This window comes from Gigantopelta aegis, chromosome 6 (assembly GCF_016097555.1).
Source record: "Gigantopelta aegis isolate Gae_Host chromosome 6, Gae_host_genome, whole genome shotgun sequence".
Lineage (NCBI taxonomy): Eukaryota > Metazoa > Mollusca > Gastropoda > Neomphalida > Peltospiridae > Gigantopelta > Gigantopelta aegis.
This window is the reverse complement of record NC_054704.1, coordinates 5,385,552-5,402,320: the sequence shown is the minus strand read 5'-3', so window position 1 is coordinate 5,402,320 and position 16,769 is coordinate 5,385,552. Positions and strand designations below refer to the sequence as shown.

General features: G+C 37.5%; 1 protein-coding gene across 1 annotated transcript in view; it reads right to left on the bottom strand.

Moving 5' to 3' along the window:
* The window catches only part of LOC121373933 (laminin subunit alpha-like), a 127,571-nt gene that overhangs the window by 91,873 nt on the left and 18,929 nt on the right, over positions 1–16,769 (bottom strand). The window contains exons 2-11 of the mRNA XM_041500760.1: positions 12,249–12,485; positions 11,727–11,897; positions 8,858–9,071; positions 7,261–7,379; positions 4,821–4,911; positions 4,196–4,292; positions 3,142–3,317; positions 2,707–2,844; positions 2,041–2,178; positions 717–851 (exon numbers count right to left, since the gene is read on the bottom strand). Of these exons, the coding sequence (XP_041356694.1) occupies positions 717–851; positions 2,041–2,178; positions 2,707–2,844; positions 3,142–3,317; positions 4,196–4,292; positions 4,821–4,911; positions 7,261–7,379; positions 8,858–9,071; positions 11,727–11,897; positions 12,249–12,485 (1,516 nt within the window). The remainder of the gene's footprint in view (positions 1–716; positions 852–2,040; positions 2,179–2,706; positions 2,845–3,141; positions 3,318–4,195; positions 4,293–4,820; positions 4,912–7,260; positions 7,380–8,857; positions 9,072–11,726; positions 11,898–12,248; positions 12,486–16,769) is intronic.

Sequence of the window (16,769 nt, the reverse complement as noted above, 5' to 3'; positions counted from 1 at the left end):
AATATTTTCCCATCTTTTTTTTTATTCTGGAAGCTTTTGCTGGAGAGTACAAATATAATGAATACAATTCTATGTGTTCATACGACTTAATATGTTCTAACATGTTTATAGAATTGGTAATAGCTTTTTACTTCTACATATATAGATATATTGTTTTATTAAAACATAAATCAAAACAAATATGTGACAAGTTGGATGATGAATAATGGGATTTAACTCATCATGTTTGGATAATTTAATTTTCTAGCCTCTTAGAAACTGACATTGAATGATCCCTGCTTACAATAACTGAACATTTTAAAACATTAAGTTAAATTCTAAAAACAAAACAAATCTAAAGCTTTATTTTACAATAACTTTGAATGACAAAAATGTCACCTCATTTGAAATTGTAACCGATTCAAAAGGATATTTTAACAAGATTGAGAATGTCCTCAGTAATCACAGTCAGATAGATAGAAGGATTGAAAGTTACTTCCATGCTTTTTTTAATTGCTAAATGTGGCTGGTATAAGCTTCTAACTCATCCCTGGTGTATTTGACCTTGAAGCTTAATTTGAGATAAATACTAAACAAGATAGTTATACATCCAAGGTGATCTTAGTGGTAAGATGATCGCTTCATAAAATGGCGTCCAGATCAACTAAGTACTTATAAGATTAAAATGAGTAATGTTTTCTTGAATTACTGGATAAACATGTAACTACGAAACTCACGAATGCAGTCTGGGAACTTGTAGTAGCCCGGCGCACACCGGTCACAGTTGATTCCTCCGTAATTCTGCTGGCATCGGCACTGGCCGGTCTCCGTACAGATAGGAGTTAGTGACCCAATGTCAGAACAGCGACATTCTACACACAAAACAATCAAAAAATAAATAATCAACATTCGACTGAAAACCAACAGAAACTAGACACTGAATGCTTTTCACATATATTTTTTAATATACTTTTTTTGTTACAACAAGGCTTATACCAAACCAGATAAAGAGGAGTTTCAGTATGTTTAATAAGGTGTGTGTCCACCATTAGCTCAAATGAACACTATTAGACATTGCCATGTGGAGACATGTTGAACCTAGCTCAAATGAACACTATTAGACATTGCCATGTGGAGACATGTTGAACCTAGCTCAAATGAACACTATTAGACATTGCCATGTGGAGACATGTTGAACCTAGCTCAAATGAACACTATTAGACATTGCCATGTGGAGACATGTTGAACCTAGCTCAAATGAACACTATTAGACATTGCCATGTGGAGACATGTTGAACCTAGCTCAAATGAACACTATTAGACATTGCCATGTGGAGACATGTTGAACATTTGCTCTTTTTCCTCCCACTGCACCCTTTCCTTTCTCTTCTTTCAATACAATATTTTGTCTTGCTGACAAGGCCCAATTTTACAAAACATTGTAAGCCTAATTTTGCATGTAAACATAAATTTATGACTAAACCACAATTCTTATTACTATTATAGTACAATAGATACAGTTAAAAGTACACATATTTCATTCTCTTTTGTCCATAAAATTCTCCATCTTCCATAATGATGTAATTTTCTTTGTAAAATAGATGTCAAACACGTGTTATCGCAGACGTAAACTTACAATGCTTTGTGAAATAGATGTCAAACACGTGTTATCGCAGACGTAAACTTACAATGCTTTGTGAAATTGGCTACAGGCAGCTTCTCCTATCTACCATCTTCTATCTCTGTCCTCTACATCCTATCACATACTATACTCTCCTACTAGAGGAGCCAGGGGTCACACCAGCTTTATTAGCAGCAGTGGACGAGGATGCCAGGTGGGTGCAGGGAAGTACACAGAGACTGCACCCCTGGAGGAAGCGACACAGGTAGGTGATAGTGTGGACAGCTCAGAAGACAGAGTTTTCAGCAAATATTTTGATGTGTCGTGTCTTTTGGCATTCGCTATCCTACATGATTTTATACAATTTGTGGCTGTTACACATTGATAAACTCACACAAAAATGACAATCTGTTGTTATATAAAGTAATGTTATCACTTGCCTTGACATCGCGGAAAGCCAAAGAATCCTGGAGTACATCGATCGCACCGCTCACCGGTGTAGTTTGGCATACAGATACACATACCGGTCTGCTTCTCACAGATCTCAACCTGCGTGCCCGACGAGTCGCAGTTACAGTCTAAAATTAACAGACATCATATATAAATAATCCTGTTACTAAATTATCTCAAGTACAATGAGCAGAAAAGGTGTGAAAAGTAAAAGGCACTATACCAGCATAATATTGTCTAGTTTAGGAAATATGTCTCCATAAAAGAATTAATGCAAAATGTAGCAATACATAACACATTTTTATTTGATGATTACAATTAGGTTGACTTCTTAGTATTTAAATAATTTAGTGCTTTTGAAGTTATTTGTTACTTTACTGCTAAATAACAATTGTACATTGTATGTGGCCACTTATAAAACAACAAAATGAGATGATGCTCTGACTTAAGGGTGGATAACTCAACATTTCTGTGGTCAACCTATATTGTTTACCCAGCAGTTACACTTAAATGGCTGGATGACTCATGTTTCTGTTGATATTGTAACATTTTAAACAGAATTTTATTCTGACTTAAAAATTGAATTGAAATATATACGAAAATGACTGGTGGTGTGCAACCAATAGAAAGCATTGGGCAAAATGATAAAAACTTACAGTCACATCTTGGAAAGCCAAAGAATCCATCAGCACACTGACTGCAGTCACGACTTCCGTAGTTGCTTTGACACTGACATTGGCCGTCATCGACATTACACGTGTCACTAGGGGCACCGATCTGGTTACATTCACACGCTGTACAAAAACAACAACGTATGTCAATACCATAGCCAGGAATCAGAGGTTCAATATCCAACTTGTTTTTAAATTACCAAACTTTTATAGAAATTCAAAGTTTATTATATTTAATCTACTAAATAACACTAAGTAACAATTCTAAAGAATCAAACTGGAAGTAAAAACAAATTATTCACTCTTTTACATCTTTGTCTAATTTCATAACAACAAAATACATGTGGAAACATTTTCACAATGGTCATATGTCCCTATTTAGCACGAAAAATACTGTAATGTGTTACAAGAAAAACTTACGTCTACATTCTGGAAAATCATAAAAACCAAATGCACACATGTCACATTTGCGGCCGACATAATTGAACTTGCACGGACAGTGCCCAGACTGGACTGTGCATATGGCGTTTTCTGTCCCGTTGATGTTACATTCACATGGCACACAGTTGGGGTAACCAAAGTATCCAGCACTACACCTGTGAGAGGAAAACACGATTCAATGATCATCTATAATGTCCATCATGTAATGGTTTGATGCATATACAGTGTAAACTAGTTAATATGGCATTAATGGTTTTAATAATTAACATTACTAAATACAAACAAACATAATAAACTTGTACTTTTTTGGTTATTGATAGTACACACAGTTGTTAACACATACCTGAAAGGAAACCTGTTCTCTAGGTTATTTCAACAGGATTTACACAAGACATAAGATATTAATTGTGCTGCTTAAATTAAAATGGTGTCTCAATGTTGTTTACAGACTAAAAATGTTTATTGATTATTCTTGAGAAATATAAAGATCGTATCTTAAACATTATGATTTTTGTCATTTATATTATTGCACAATCCAACAACCGGTTAACATATCATGTCAGCTTGAATCTGAGTCACGTTTTACCAACCGATCTTAGTGCCAAGATCATATTAAGTGCATCTTCATACTGACAACTGGATGCTATTTTAATGGACATGCAATGAATATTTTATAAATATTTTATATTATTGCACAATCCAACAATGGTGACCGACCGGTTAACACATCATGTCAGCTTGAATCTGAGCCACGTTTTACCAACCGATCTTAGTGCCAAGATCATATTAAGTGCATCTTCATACTGACAACTGGATGCTATTTTAATGGACATGCGATGAATATTTTATAAATACTTTATATTTTTCACCAACATATTGGAAACATTTTATAAATTTTATTATTATTTAGTTAATTATGCAAAGATTATATGTAGAACTTTGAAACTTGCACTTTTAAGGTCTATGTTAGTTTAATGCCTTTAACAACTGCGATGAGACAAACTATTTAACCAGGTGTTATGTATTGTTTTACCTGTCACAGTATTCTCCGGTGTACTCCCTACGACACAGACATCGTCCGCTCTCAGCCTCACACTCGCCCGTCGACACATGGAGGTCACACTCACAGGCTGTGGACAGACATAACGATTGACAATGTCAACAGAAGACCACTACTTCAGTTCTTTGGTTTAAACCACAAACACAGGATGGATAGATGGATGACTGACAGAGGTGTGTGTGTTAGTGTGTGTAGTGTGTGTGTTAGTGTGTGTGTTAGTGTGTGTGGTGTGTGTGTTAGTGTGTGTAGTGCGTGCGTGCACGAGTGTGTGTGCGCGTGCATGTGTATATGTGTACATGTGTTTGTTAGTGTGTGTGTGTATGTGTATGTGTGTGTGTCAGATTGTCTGTGTGTGGGTGGGTGATTGTGGACAGACGGATGGACTGACGGACAGATAGATGGATGGATGGATGGAGGGAGGGAGGGAGGGAGGGAGGGAGGGAGGGAAAGGGATTGGTTATTTTAACATGTCATGTATTTACCACTAACTTAACTGAAATGATCTTGACCCTATTTTGCTTAATAAGGTTTAAAACAAATGTTTACCGAGACATGTGACAATCTAACTACTTACAGTATTACACCATAGTGTACTCACGTCGACAGGCATCAGTTTGATTGAGATCTATACCATATGGCCGGTAGTACCCCGCCACACACTTCTCACAGTTGATTCCCATCGTGTTGTGCTGCAGATATAAAACACGTCCAAGTCAAGTCAGGTTTTGTTATTCCTTAAAAGAAGTCGTCATGATAAAAAGTAATGTCATCCATTTGCTACCCTTATTTTGATAAATGTACCATTTGTATACATACATTTTCATCCCTCCTAAGTTCAAGGGCTATTACTCTTTGAAAAATAGTTAAATCTTTATGAAAGCTTGATAAAGCTATACACAAAATTTCAACTCAATATCTGGAGGCAATGCAAAAAATTATATGTGGGACAGACGGAAGGACAGACAAAAGAATGGAGACGAAAACCTATAGTACCATCTGGTTGGAATGGTAAGAGACGAATAACTGAGGTTACTGAAGTATCTCAACACTTTGGTTGGAATGGTTGGGGAGGAATAACTGAGATTACTGAAGTATCTCAACACTGGTTGGAATGGTAGGGGAGGAATAGCTGAGGTTACTGAAGTATCTTAACACTGGCTGGAATGGTAGGAGACGAATAACTGAGGTTACTGAAGTATCTTAACACTTTGGTTGGAATGGTAGGGGATGAATAACTGAGGTTACTGAAGTATCTTAACACTCTGGCTGGAATGGTAGGGGATGAATAACTGAGGTTACTGAAGTATCTTAACACTTTGGTTGGAATGGTAGGGGATGAATAACTGAGATTACTGAAGTATCTCAACACTGGTTGGAATGGTAGGGGATGAATAACTGAGGTTACTGAAGTATCTTAACACTCTGGCTGGAATGGTAGGGGATGAATAACTGAGGTCACTGAAGTATCTTAACACTTTGGTTGGAATGGTACGGGATGAATAACTGAGGTTACTGAAGTATCTTAACACTTTGGTTGGAATGGTAGGAGATGAATAACTGAGGTTACTGAAGTATCTTAACACTGGTTGGAATGGTAGATGAATAATTGAGGTTACTGAAGTATCTTAACACTTTGGTTGGAATGGTAGGGGATGAATAACTGAGGTTACTGAAGTATCTTAACACTTTGGTTGGATAGTAGGAAATGAATAACTGAGGTTACTGAAGTATCTTAACACTCTGGTTGGAATGGTAGGGGATGAATAACTGAGGTTACTGAAGTATCTTAACACTGGTTGGAATGGTAGATGAATAATTGAGGTTACTGAAGTATCTTAACACTTTGGTTGGAATGGTAGGGGATGAATAACTGAGGTTACTGAAGTATCTTAACACTTTGGTTGGATAGTAGGAAATGAATAACTGAGGTTACTGAAGTATCTTAACACTCTGGTTGGAATGGTAGGGGATGAATAACTGAGGTTACTGAAGTATCTTAACACTTTGGTTGGAATGGTAGGGGATGAATAACTGAGGTTACTGAAGTATCTCAACACTGGTTGGAATGGTAGGAGATGAATAACTGAGGTTACTGAAGTATCTTAACACTGGCTGGAATGGTAGGAGACGAATAACTGAGGTTACTGAAGTATCTTAACACTTTGGTTGGAATGGTAGGGGATGAATAACTGAGGTTACTGAAGTATCTTAACACTCTGGCTGGAATGGTAGGGGATGAATAACTGAGGTTACTGAAGTATCTTAACACTTTGGTTGGAATGGTAGGGGATGAATAACTGAGATTACTGAAGTATCTCAACACTGGTTGGAATGGTAGGGGATGAATAACTGAGGTTACTGAAGTATCTTAACACTCTGGCTGGAATGGTAGGGGATGAATAACTGAGGTCACTGAAGTATCTTAACACTTTGGTTGGAATGGTACGGGATGAATAACTGAGGTTACTGAAGTATCTTAACACTTTGGTTGGAATGGTAGGAGATGAATAACTGAGGTTACTGAAGTATCTTAACACTGGTTGGAATGGTAGATGAATAATTGAGGTTACTGAAGTATCTTAACACTTTGGTTGGAATGGTAGGGGATGAATAACTGAGGTTACTGAAGTATCTTAACACTTTGGTTGGATAGTAGGAAATGAATAACTGAGGTTACTGAAGTATCTTAACACTCTGGTTGGAATGGTAGGGGATGAATAACTGAGGTTACTGAAGTATCTTAACACTTTGGTTGGAATGGTAGGGGATGAATAACTGAGGTTACTGAAGTATCTTAACACTTTGGTTGGAATGGTAGGAGATGAATAACTGAGGTTACTGAAGTATCTTAACACTTTAGTTGGAATGGTAGGAGATGAATAATTGAGGTTACTGAAGTATCTTAACACTTTGGTTGGAATGGTAGGAAATGAATAACTGAGGTTACTGAAGTATCTTAACACTTTTAGATTTTTTTTCCTCATAAGGTATTTTGGACTCGTCCTGAGTGATTATTTAAAGTAAGTTCAGCCTCTCACCTGACAGTTCTGGCACACTCCTCCACCCTCCTTCTTGCCGAATATGTCAATACTCTGTTGCCGTCCGGCAACATCTTCATCGTAGATGCACTCCCTGCTGTGTCCATAACACTGACAGGCTGGTGAATAACGCAAGCAAACATACAGTACAATCACAAACTGCACATACACAAAATTCCCTGATCCAATTTCAGAATTCCTTGATTACATAAAACCAAAATCAAACAGAACAATTTAGCTATTTTCAAGTCCCTTTATTGATCAGTTGAGGTTGTATTATTGAGTGAAATATGGAATCTCAAATACACTTTCTTTGTTTTGCTGTAGTTAATGGTATATGTTTGTTTTACTTTTGTTCACAGTAACAAGACCTATCTTTGTTTTGCAATACTTACATTCACAGTAAAAAGGCTTGTCTTTGTTTTACTAACATTCACACTGGAAAGGTCGGTCTTTGTTTTACTACCATTCACACTGGAAAGGTCGGACTGTGTTTTACTAACATTCACACTGGAAAGGTCGGTCTTTGTTTTACTAACATTCACATTGGAAAGGTCGGTCTGTGTTTTACTAACTTTCACACTGGAAAGGTCGGTCTGTTTTACTAACATTCACACTGGAAAGGTCGGTCTATGTTTTACTAACATTCACACTGGAAAGGTCGGTCTGTTTTACTAACATTCACAATGGAAAGGTCGGTCTGTGTTTTACTACCATTCACACTGGAAAGGTCGGTCTGTTTTACTAACATTCACACTGGAAAGGTCGGTCTTTGTTTTACTACCATTCACACTGGAAAGGTCGGACTGTGTTTTACTAACATTCACACTGGAAAGGTCGGTCTTTGTTTTACTAACATTCACATTGGAAAGGTCGGTCTGTGTTTTACTAACTTTCACACTGGAAAGGTCGGTCTGTTTTACTAACATTCACACTGGAAAGGTCGGTCTGTGTTTTACTAACATTCACACTGGAAAGGTCGGTCTGTTTTACTAACATTCACACTGGAAAGGTCGGTCTGTTTTACTAACATTCACAATGGAAAGGTCGGTCTGTGTTTTACTACCATTCACACTGGAAAGGTCGGTCTGTTTTACTAACATTCACACTGGAAAGGTCGGTCTTTGTTTTACTACCATTCACACTGGAAAGGTCGGACTGTGTTTTACTAACATTCACACTGGAAAGGTCGGTCTTTGTTTTACTAACATTCACATTGGAAAGGTCGGTCTGTGTTTTACTAACTTTCACACTGGAAAGGTCGGTCTGTTTTACTAACATTCACACTGGAAAGGTCGGTCTGTGTTTTACTAACATTCACACTGGAAAGGTCGGTCTGTTTTACTAACATTCACAATGGAAAGGTCGGTCTGTGTTTTACTAACTTTCACACTGGAAAGGTCGGTCTGTTTTACTAACATTCACACTGGAAAGGTCGGTCTTTGTTTTACTAACATTCACACTGGAAAGGCCGGTCTTTGTTTTACTCACATTCACATCGGAAAGGCCAGTCTCTGTTTTACTCACGTTCACACCGGAAAGGCCAGTCTCTGTTTTACTCACGTTCACACCGGAAAGGCCTATCTGTTTTACTCACGTTCACACTGGAAAGGTCTATCGATGAGCGCTCTTCTCCACTTCTTCTGGACGAAGCCCGGACAGCAGAACTCGCACTGGTCCCCGCACGTGTTGTGTTGACAGGTACACAGCAGTTTGTTCTTGTCCTCCAGATCGGGTCGGTCGCACGTCTCCGCATGACCATTACACACACACCGACCGCCTACCGAGATGTCCTTGATACTGTAATAATACTACAAAGAAATACTTTTATTAAGCAACATCTCAGATTATAACACTAAGTCCTCAAAAAAGGAAAGGAATGTGTGTTTAACGACATCTAAACACATTTTAAAATTACATAGATGAGAATGCCCCATCCCAAAATATGCTGAAAATTACAGCGGCTTATTTAGAAAAGTTTTAAAGGACATAAAATGTAGCAGGTTATAATTAATAATGCAAGGCAGTCAAGACTCCTAGAGGAGTACGGGGGCATGCTTCCCCAGAAAACATTTGAAAATATAATTATTAGTTTAGATAATTTTAAGGTTTTTTGGGCTGATTTTTGTTTTGTTTTTGTTTTTATTTTTATCAATCTTAAATTTCATAATAAAGTTTATATTTTTTCAATAGTTGACAAACTGGCAAACCACTTGTTTGTAAAATATTTTGAACGGCACGAACGTCGGTTACAAAACACCAGCAAAAAGCGGCACATCATGGAAGATTACATCTTTACATTGTCCGTGAAGTGGGGTTTTTGGTATGTTTTTTATAGACTTTGGTTATTAAATGTAATATGTCCACCTTAAAGAATATGTGGAGTACATTGTCAGACATATCAAACAACTTTGCGATTTAAAAACATATTGCATTATATACTTATTCTCGAATTATGTTGTATGTAGTGTTATTAATCATTTGTTAAAAATGTGTAACAGGGAAAAGGTTTTCTAGTATTCTTTTTTGTTTATTTTATGTCAAGTCTTCAGCTGTAGGCTACAGCTAAATGTTACATTAAAAATAATAATTTATTAATTTTCAGAAGTATTTTTTGTCCTTGACTTTGTATTATTAAATATTATGTTTAAATGATGCAGATGTAACAGCTGCTTGATTGGAATTTGCCAACAAATTCGCCACTGTCACTTGTTTGGCTGGCAGGTATTAATAGGCTGGTTATGCAAGGGTGCATTGACTGGCGTACGCTGCTTTTCTCCAAACAAGTACGCATATTTACTCTGCTCACAGATCTTGCGAGATCAAAACAGACCAATGGTGATGAAGATAACATACATGGATATTTTAACCATGAATATCATAACTGCGGCCATGTTGAAATCGCCAAAATGGTGGTTGGTATAAAACACGGACTATTTTCACTTTTGAAACCCATTGCAACCACTCCTATTACTAACAAGATAAGGGATATTTTATATGACTATTTTCACTTTTGAAACCCATTGCAACCACTCCTATTACTAACAAGATAAGGGATATTTTATACGACTATTTTCACTTTTGAAACCCATTGCAACCACTCCTATTACTAACAAGATAAGGGATATTTTATACGACTATTTTCACTTTTGAAACCCATTGCAACCACTCCTATTACTAACAAGATAAGGGATATTTTATATGACTATTTTCACTTTTGAAACCCATTGCAACCACTCCTATTACTAAACAGATAAGGGATATTTTATATGACTATTTTCACTTTTGAAACCCATTGCAACCACTCCTATTACTAACAAGATAAGGGATATTTTATATGACTATTTTCACTTTTGAAACCCATTGCAACCACTCCTATTACTAACAAGATAAGGGATATTTTATATGACTATTTTCACTTTTGAAACCCATTGCAACCACTCCTATTACTAACAAGATAAGGGATATTTTATATGACTATTTTCACTTTTGAAACCCATTGCAACCACTCCTATTACTAAACAGATAAGGGATATTTTATATGACTATTTTCACTTTTGAAACCCATTGCAACCACTCCTATTACTAAACAGATAAGGGATATTTTATATGACTATTTTCACTTTTGAAACCCATTGCAACCACTCCTATTACTAACAAGATAAGGGATATTTTATATGACTATTTTCACTTTTGAAACCCATTGCAACCACTCCTATTACTAACAAGATAAGGGATATTTTATATGACTATTTTCACTTTTGAAACCCATTGCAACCACTCCTATTACTAACAAGATAAGGGATATTTTATATGACTATTTTCACTTTTGAAACCCATTGCAACCACTCCTATTACTAAACAGATAAGGGATATTTTATATGACTATTTTCACTTTTGAAACCCATTGCAACCACTCCTATTACTAAACAGATAAGGGATATTTTATATGACTATTTTCACTTTTGAAACCCATTGCAACCACTCCTATTACTAACAAGATAAGGGATATTTTATATGACTATTTTCACTTTTGAAACCCATTGCAACCACTCCTATTACTAACAAGATAAGGGATATTTTATAAGACTATTTTCACTTTTGAAACCCATTGCAACCACTCCTATTACTAACAAGATAAGGGATATTTTATATGACTATTTTCACTTTTGAAACCCATTGCAACCACTCCTATTACTAACAAGATAAGGGATATTTTATATGACTATTTTCACTTTTGAAACCCATTGCAACCACTCCTATTACTAACAAGATAAGGGATATTTTATATGACTATTTTCACTTTTGAAACCCATTGCAACCACTCCTATTACTAACAAGATAAGGGATATTTTATATGAAGGGGCAGGACGTAGCCCAGTGGATGGATGGATGGATGGACAGACGGACGGACAGATGGATGGATTGGTGGGAGGGTGGATGGATGGATGGATGGATGGTCTCACCCTCCTGGTAACAGTGGGATCCTGTCTTGCGATGGCCATCAAGTGTCCAAGAAGATTCTTGGTTCTGATCAGTCGTAATCGGATGTCGGTGGCCTTTGTCCAGTTCTGCAGGGTATAGGCGTACGAGAAGTTCTGGGCATTCGGTCGACCATTAACCAGAGATACAACAATCTGAAAAATAATTCAATTACAACACATCAATCAAAACCAAAATAAGATGGCTGTGTATACTTTGCACTGATATATCAGCAACGAAATTGGGATTGAAAATTAAAATTGTGAGAAAAAACAAACATTATTTATATTATTATTGAGATAGTGGGGTTTTTTTTTATATTTCCTTAAATTGTATTTTGAGAAGAAAGTAATAGGAAATGAAATAAATGTTTCACAACATCCAAGCACTACTACAAAGTACTGCGACATGGTGTTATTTTGATTGTTTAAAACAAAGTCCAAACTATCTCAGTATTCTGTATGTTATGGAGTTAATATAAATTAATGAAATAACGAGGTACTCACTTCACCATTTTGCAGTGGGACAACTTTTGAGAATTCGTTTGTACAGATGACTTGATCGTCGCGGTCGATGGTGGTGTTGGCTGCAGTCCTGAAGAATTTGTAGCAGTCACTGGGTGTATCTGCAAAATATTGCCATGGCAACCATGTCTTGCCAAAGTCAGTGGATCGTTCGAGTGCCCAAACCCCTGGTCGTGGAGAATTTGCCATCTTGATGAAAACGTAAGCCACGTGGAACTCCTGAGGGGAAAAAAAACAAACTAAACATAAATTGCTGCTGCAAATGAGATTTCAAATTTCTGCTTTAACATTTCGTGGTGACATGATCAGGAGCATGTGCAGGAATTTATGTAGGGGTGGGTTTAGACTATGGTGAGCAAAGTTTTAGGTAGAGTCAAGTCATGCTCACCCAGAAAGTATATTGAATTTTTAACCACCAAAACACCCCCACCCCACCCTCAAAGCCACTAGTGTTAAGGTTCATATAGGTGGGTGATATAATCCAGTACAAGATCCAACCTAGTCAGTTAAAACGGCTCAGTCAGTAGTTGTAATGACCATCACATATATTTCTCTCTCACTAACATCTAACAACAAACCATTAATCCCTGCTGTGGACAACTGAAGTGTGTGTCCAAGACTATGATTAATAAATCAATGTGCAACTCTAAAACTAGTTGTTTGCCGAGGACAAGTGGTTTTGAGTCTAGGACAAGTCAAATGTTCTAATAAAATGACAACATATTGACAAACTGATAACTTAATCATTATTTAAAGCTGTGATGTGTCTCGACAGTTTTGTTTTGATTGACTGGACGTACATTTGGGTGAGACAAGCATATCGTAAAACTGGAGAGGCACTCACCCAACAACACAAGTGGATGTTGAGTTAATATAAAACAACTCTTATAACATCAATCCTTCACAGCTGACCAATGGTAAAATAATGTCTGGATTTCCGTTAATCGTACCTGTGTGATTAAATCAAAAGTCAATTTCTAAGGTACAAGAATGAAATTTCACATATTTTGGAATTAATTTATATGGTTAAAAGTTAAAGTTTGTTTTGTTTAATGACACCACTAGAGCTCATTGATTTGTTAATAATCAGCTATTGGATGTCAAACATTTGATAATTTTGATATATAGTGTTAGATGGGAAATTTGCTACATTTTTTCGTTAGCAGCAAGGGATCTTTTATATGCACTTTCCCACAAACAGGATAGCACATACCACGGCCTTTGACCAATTGTTGGGCACTGGTTGTATTAATTTACATGGTTACATTAACAAAATACATATATTTTAGCAAATAACTATTTTGTATCACTTTGTCTTAATTAACATTTATTCCATCTAAATGGCAACTGTCTTAGAAATATACTGTCAAAAAAGAAACACAGGCGAAATATTCATGGAATTACCTCTTTAATACAAAGTGGCATAATTTTGTTATTTATGATCGTATCACAGTCAAATTTGACATAAGTATGTGACAATGTTCTGGCTATGGACTGATGGCAGTGGAGGTGTTTTCGTCACCAAACAGCATCGCACAAGGGCACTGAAATTAGTACCTTGTGTGGCCACCAGCAGCAGCAATCACTGTGCAACATCTCCTTGACAGACTGAATGGTCTCTGAATCCGGGCATGTGGAATTCTAGCCCATTCTTCCTGCAGTACATGTGACAGTTGCGGAAGCGTCTGAGGCTCCGGATTATGCTGGCGTACACGTCTGTCCAGTTCGTGCCATAGATATTCAATGAGGTTGAGATCTGGCGATCTTGATGGCCATTAATATTCTCATTTTGTAGGAAATCCATTGTTACACATGCCGTATGCAGCCTGGCATTGTCCTGCTGAAAGAGTTCTCTCTGTTGATCCAAAATGGGAAGCGTGACGGCGAAGAATTTCATCCTGGTAGCGTACAGCTGTCAGGTTGCCTTGTACGAAACAAAAGTTCACTTCTGCCGGTGTATGAGATGGCTCCCCACATCATGACATTCCCTCCACCGAATCTGTCAACTTGGGCAACGCAGTTGTTGGCAAAACGTTCATTGTGGCGTCTGTAAACATGTTGTCGTCCATCAAGTCGTTGTAGAAGGAAATATGACTCGTCGCTGAACCATACTCGCCGCCAGTTTCCCCAAGTTCCAACCCTGTACATTCGTGCACCAGCAAACATGTAAATGTTGATTTTGACGTTGCATGACAGTGCCAACATACAGTCTCCTAGCCCGTAAACCAGCTTTTCGAAGTGGGTTCCGAATGGTTTGTGCAGACACCCTTTTCAAACCAGGTATGCGTCCAGCAGTGTTCGTTGCTGTGGCAGTTCGGTGACAAGTGCAGGACCCGGATATAGCGATCTTGTGCTTCTCGAAGTCGGTTCCGTATGGTTTGTGCAGAGTTGTGCTGCAGTTGTTATGCGAGGTCTTCCACTTCTGGGCCAGTCTTCAGCTGACTGAAACTGCTGGTACCTGTCCCAGAGACATGAAATGGTGCTCTGATGGACATCCATGTGGCATGCGACTGCTGACTGCGATTCACTTAACTGGAGGCGGCCTATTGCAATGTTTCGATTTGGCAGGTTTAATCTTGGCATCTTGTAGCTCGTCTACGTCGTAATGGAAATGAGGCATCATTGCGAGCATTGCAGCTTTAAATACCCATCACTACCCCAATCTTTTCCCCGGAGTTACACATGCATTCGTCAAAATCTTACTATTTTACGCCGATTTCCTGCAATTGTCGCACAACATGCCACAACGTGCATTAAATTTGTTTTAGGGTGCATTTGGGCATGCTGTCCCATTCCAGGAACATTAACAAACATGGTCATTCAGCAACATTGTACAAAAAAAAACAATATTTTGTAAAATCAAACACTTTTCTTCTTTCCCTAGTAAGGCATTTCTTTTTTGACAGAGTATATGTCCCAACAGTCCAATCATCTTTGATTTTTTATTCAATCAACTCACCCATCCTTGGGTCTACTTTACTTTTTATCTTTTTTTTAACATGGGAAGAGGAAGCCTTAGATTATCATATACGCGGTACAATAAAATTGTTAATACGAAGTGCAAGGGAAGAACACTTGCTATCAATTTAAAAGGCTGCAATACTAGCCAGATACATTTGAGCAGAGCTAAAGAACCTCAAGGTCCCACCCTTGTATACTAAAATGGATCTATTCAGACTATTATTATTATTATTATTATACACTATACACTATATTGCTGTATTATACATACAACATGAAGTACAAAACACCAAAAAAGCAAAGATGACAGAATGAATGAATGAATGAATGTTTAACGACACCCCAGCACGAAAAATACATCGGCTATTGGGTGTCAAACTATGGTAATGCAAATAAATAAAGTGATGATCAACATCAATATAAAAATTCATGGTTTAAACAAAAACAATGTAAAGAACTGTGCAAAAATACAAATACAAATATCACAGAATTTTACGGACACCGAATTTTACTCTAAACTTCAATTTGTGCTGTATTGGCCATTCTCAAAGAGAATGTTACACCCCTGCACCACGGTGAGGTTACAAAGATGACAGATTATGAATTACAGGACTTTGTTCTTGCACAAGTAATCTGGACATAAGCACATTTCTACATACTTAGGTGTCAGGTTTTTCTACCATCAGTTAAATGATAAGGTCACCATGGCGACTAAATCTCCACCCAGCTAGGGAGCTGCCAAAGTTCACATCAAACAGAGATAATAGTTTTTGGAGTTAAGACAGGTACCTTATATACGCAGCTGTACAGCAAGACCAACACAAACTGTGACAATAAATGGCAGTAGTGGAGTAGTGGAGTAGTAAATGGTATCAATCAGTTATGTTAAAACAAGCATTTTGAGAGTACTGCTAAAGCAATACACATCCCCTACATGACCTAACAATTTTTCATATATTCTAAATTCAAGGGCCAAACATCTGTGAAAAGTGGGTAAATCACCACGAAAGTTAAACTTGATCAGTAACAGTTTTATTTAACGATGCACTCAACACATTTTATTTACGGTTATATGGCGTCAGACATATGGTTAAGGACCACACAGATTTTGAGAGGAAACCCGCTGTCACCACTACATGGGCTACTCTTCCGATTAGCAGCAAGGGATCTTTTATTTGCGCTTCCCACAGGCAGGATGGCACAAACCATGGCCTTTGTTGAACCAGTTATGGATCACTGGTCAGTGCAAGTGGTTTACACCTACCCATTGAGCCTTGTGGAGCACTCACTCAGGGTTTGGAGTCGGTATCTGGATTAAAAATCCCATGCTTCGACTGGGATCCGAACCCAGTACCTACCAGCCTGTAGACTGATGGCCTGCCACGACGCCACCGAGGCCAGTCTGATACATGTAACAGTACATGATAATGCTATATACAAAATGTCACCTCAATATTTTCAGGTATTGCAAAACAAAAGTCCGGAATTTTTTTTATTCATATCTCCTAAGTTTAAGGGCTATAACTCTGTCCAAAATGGGTA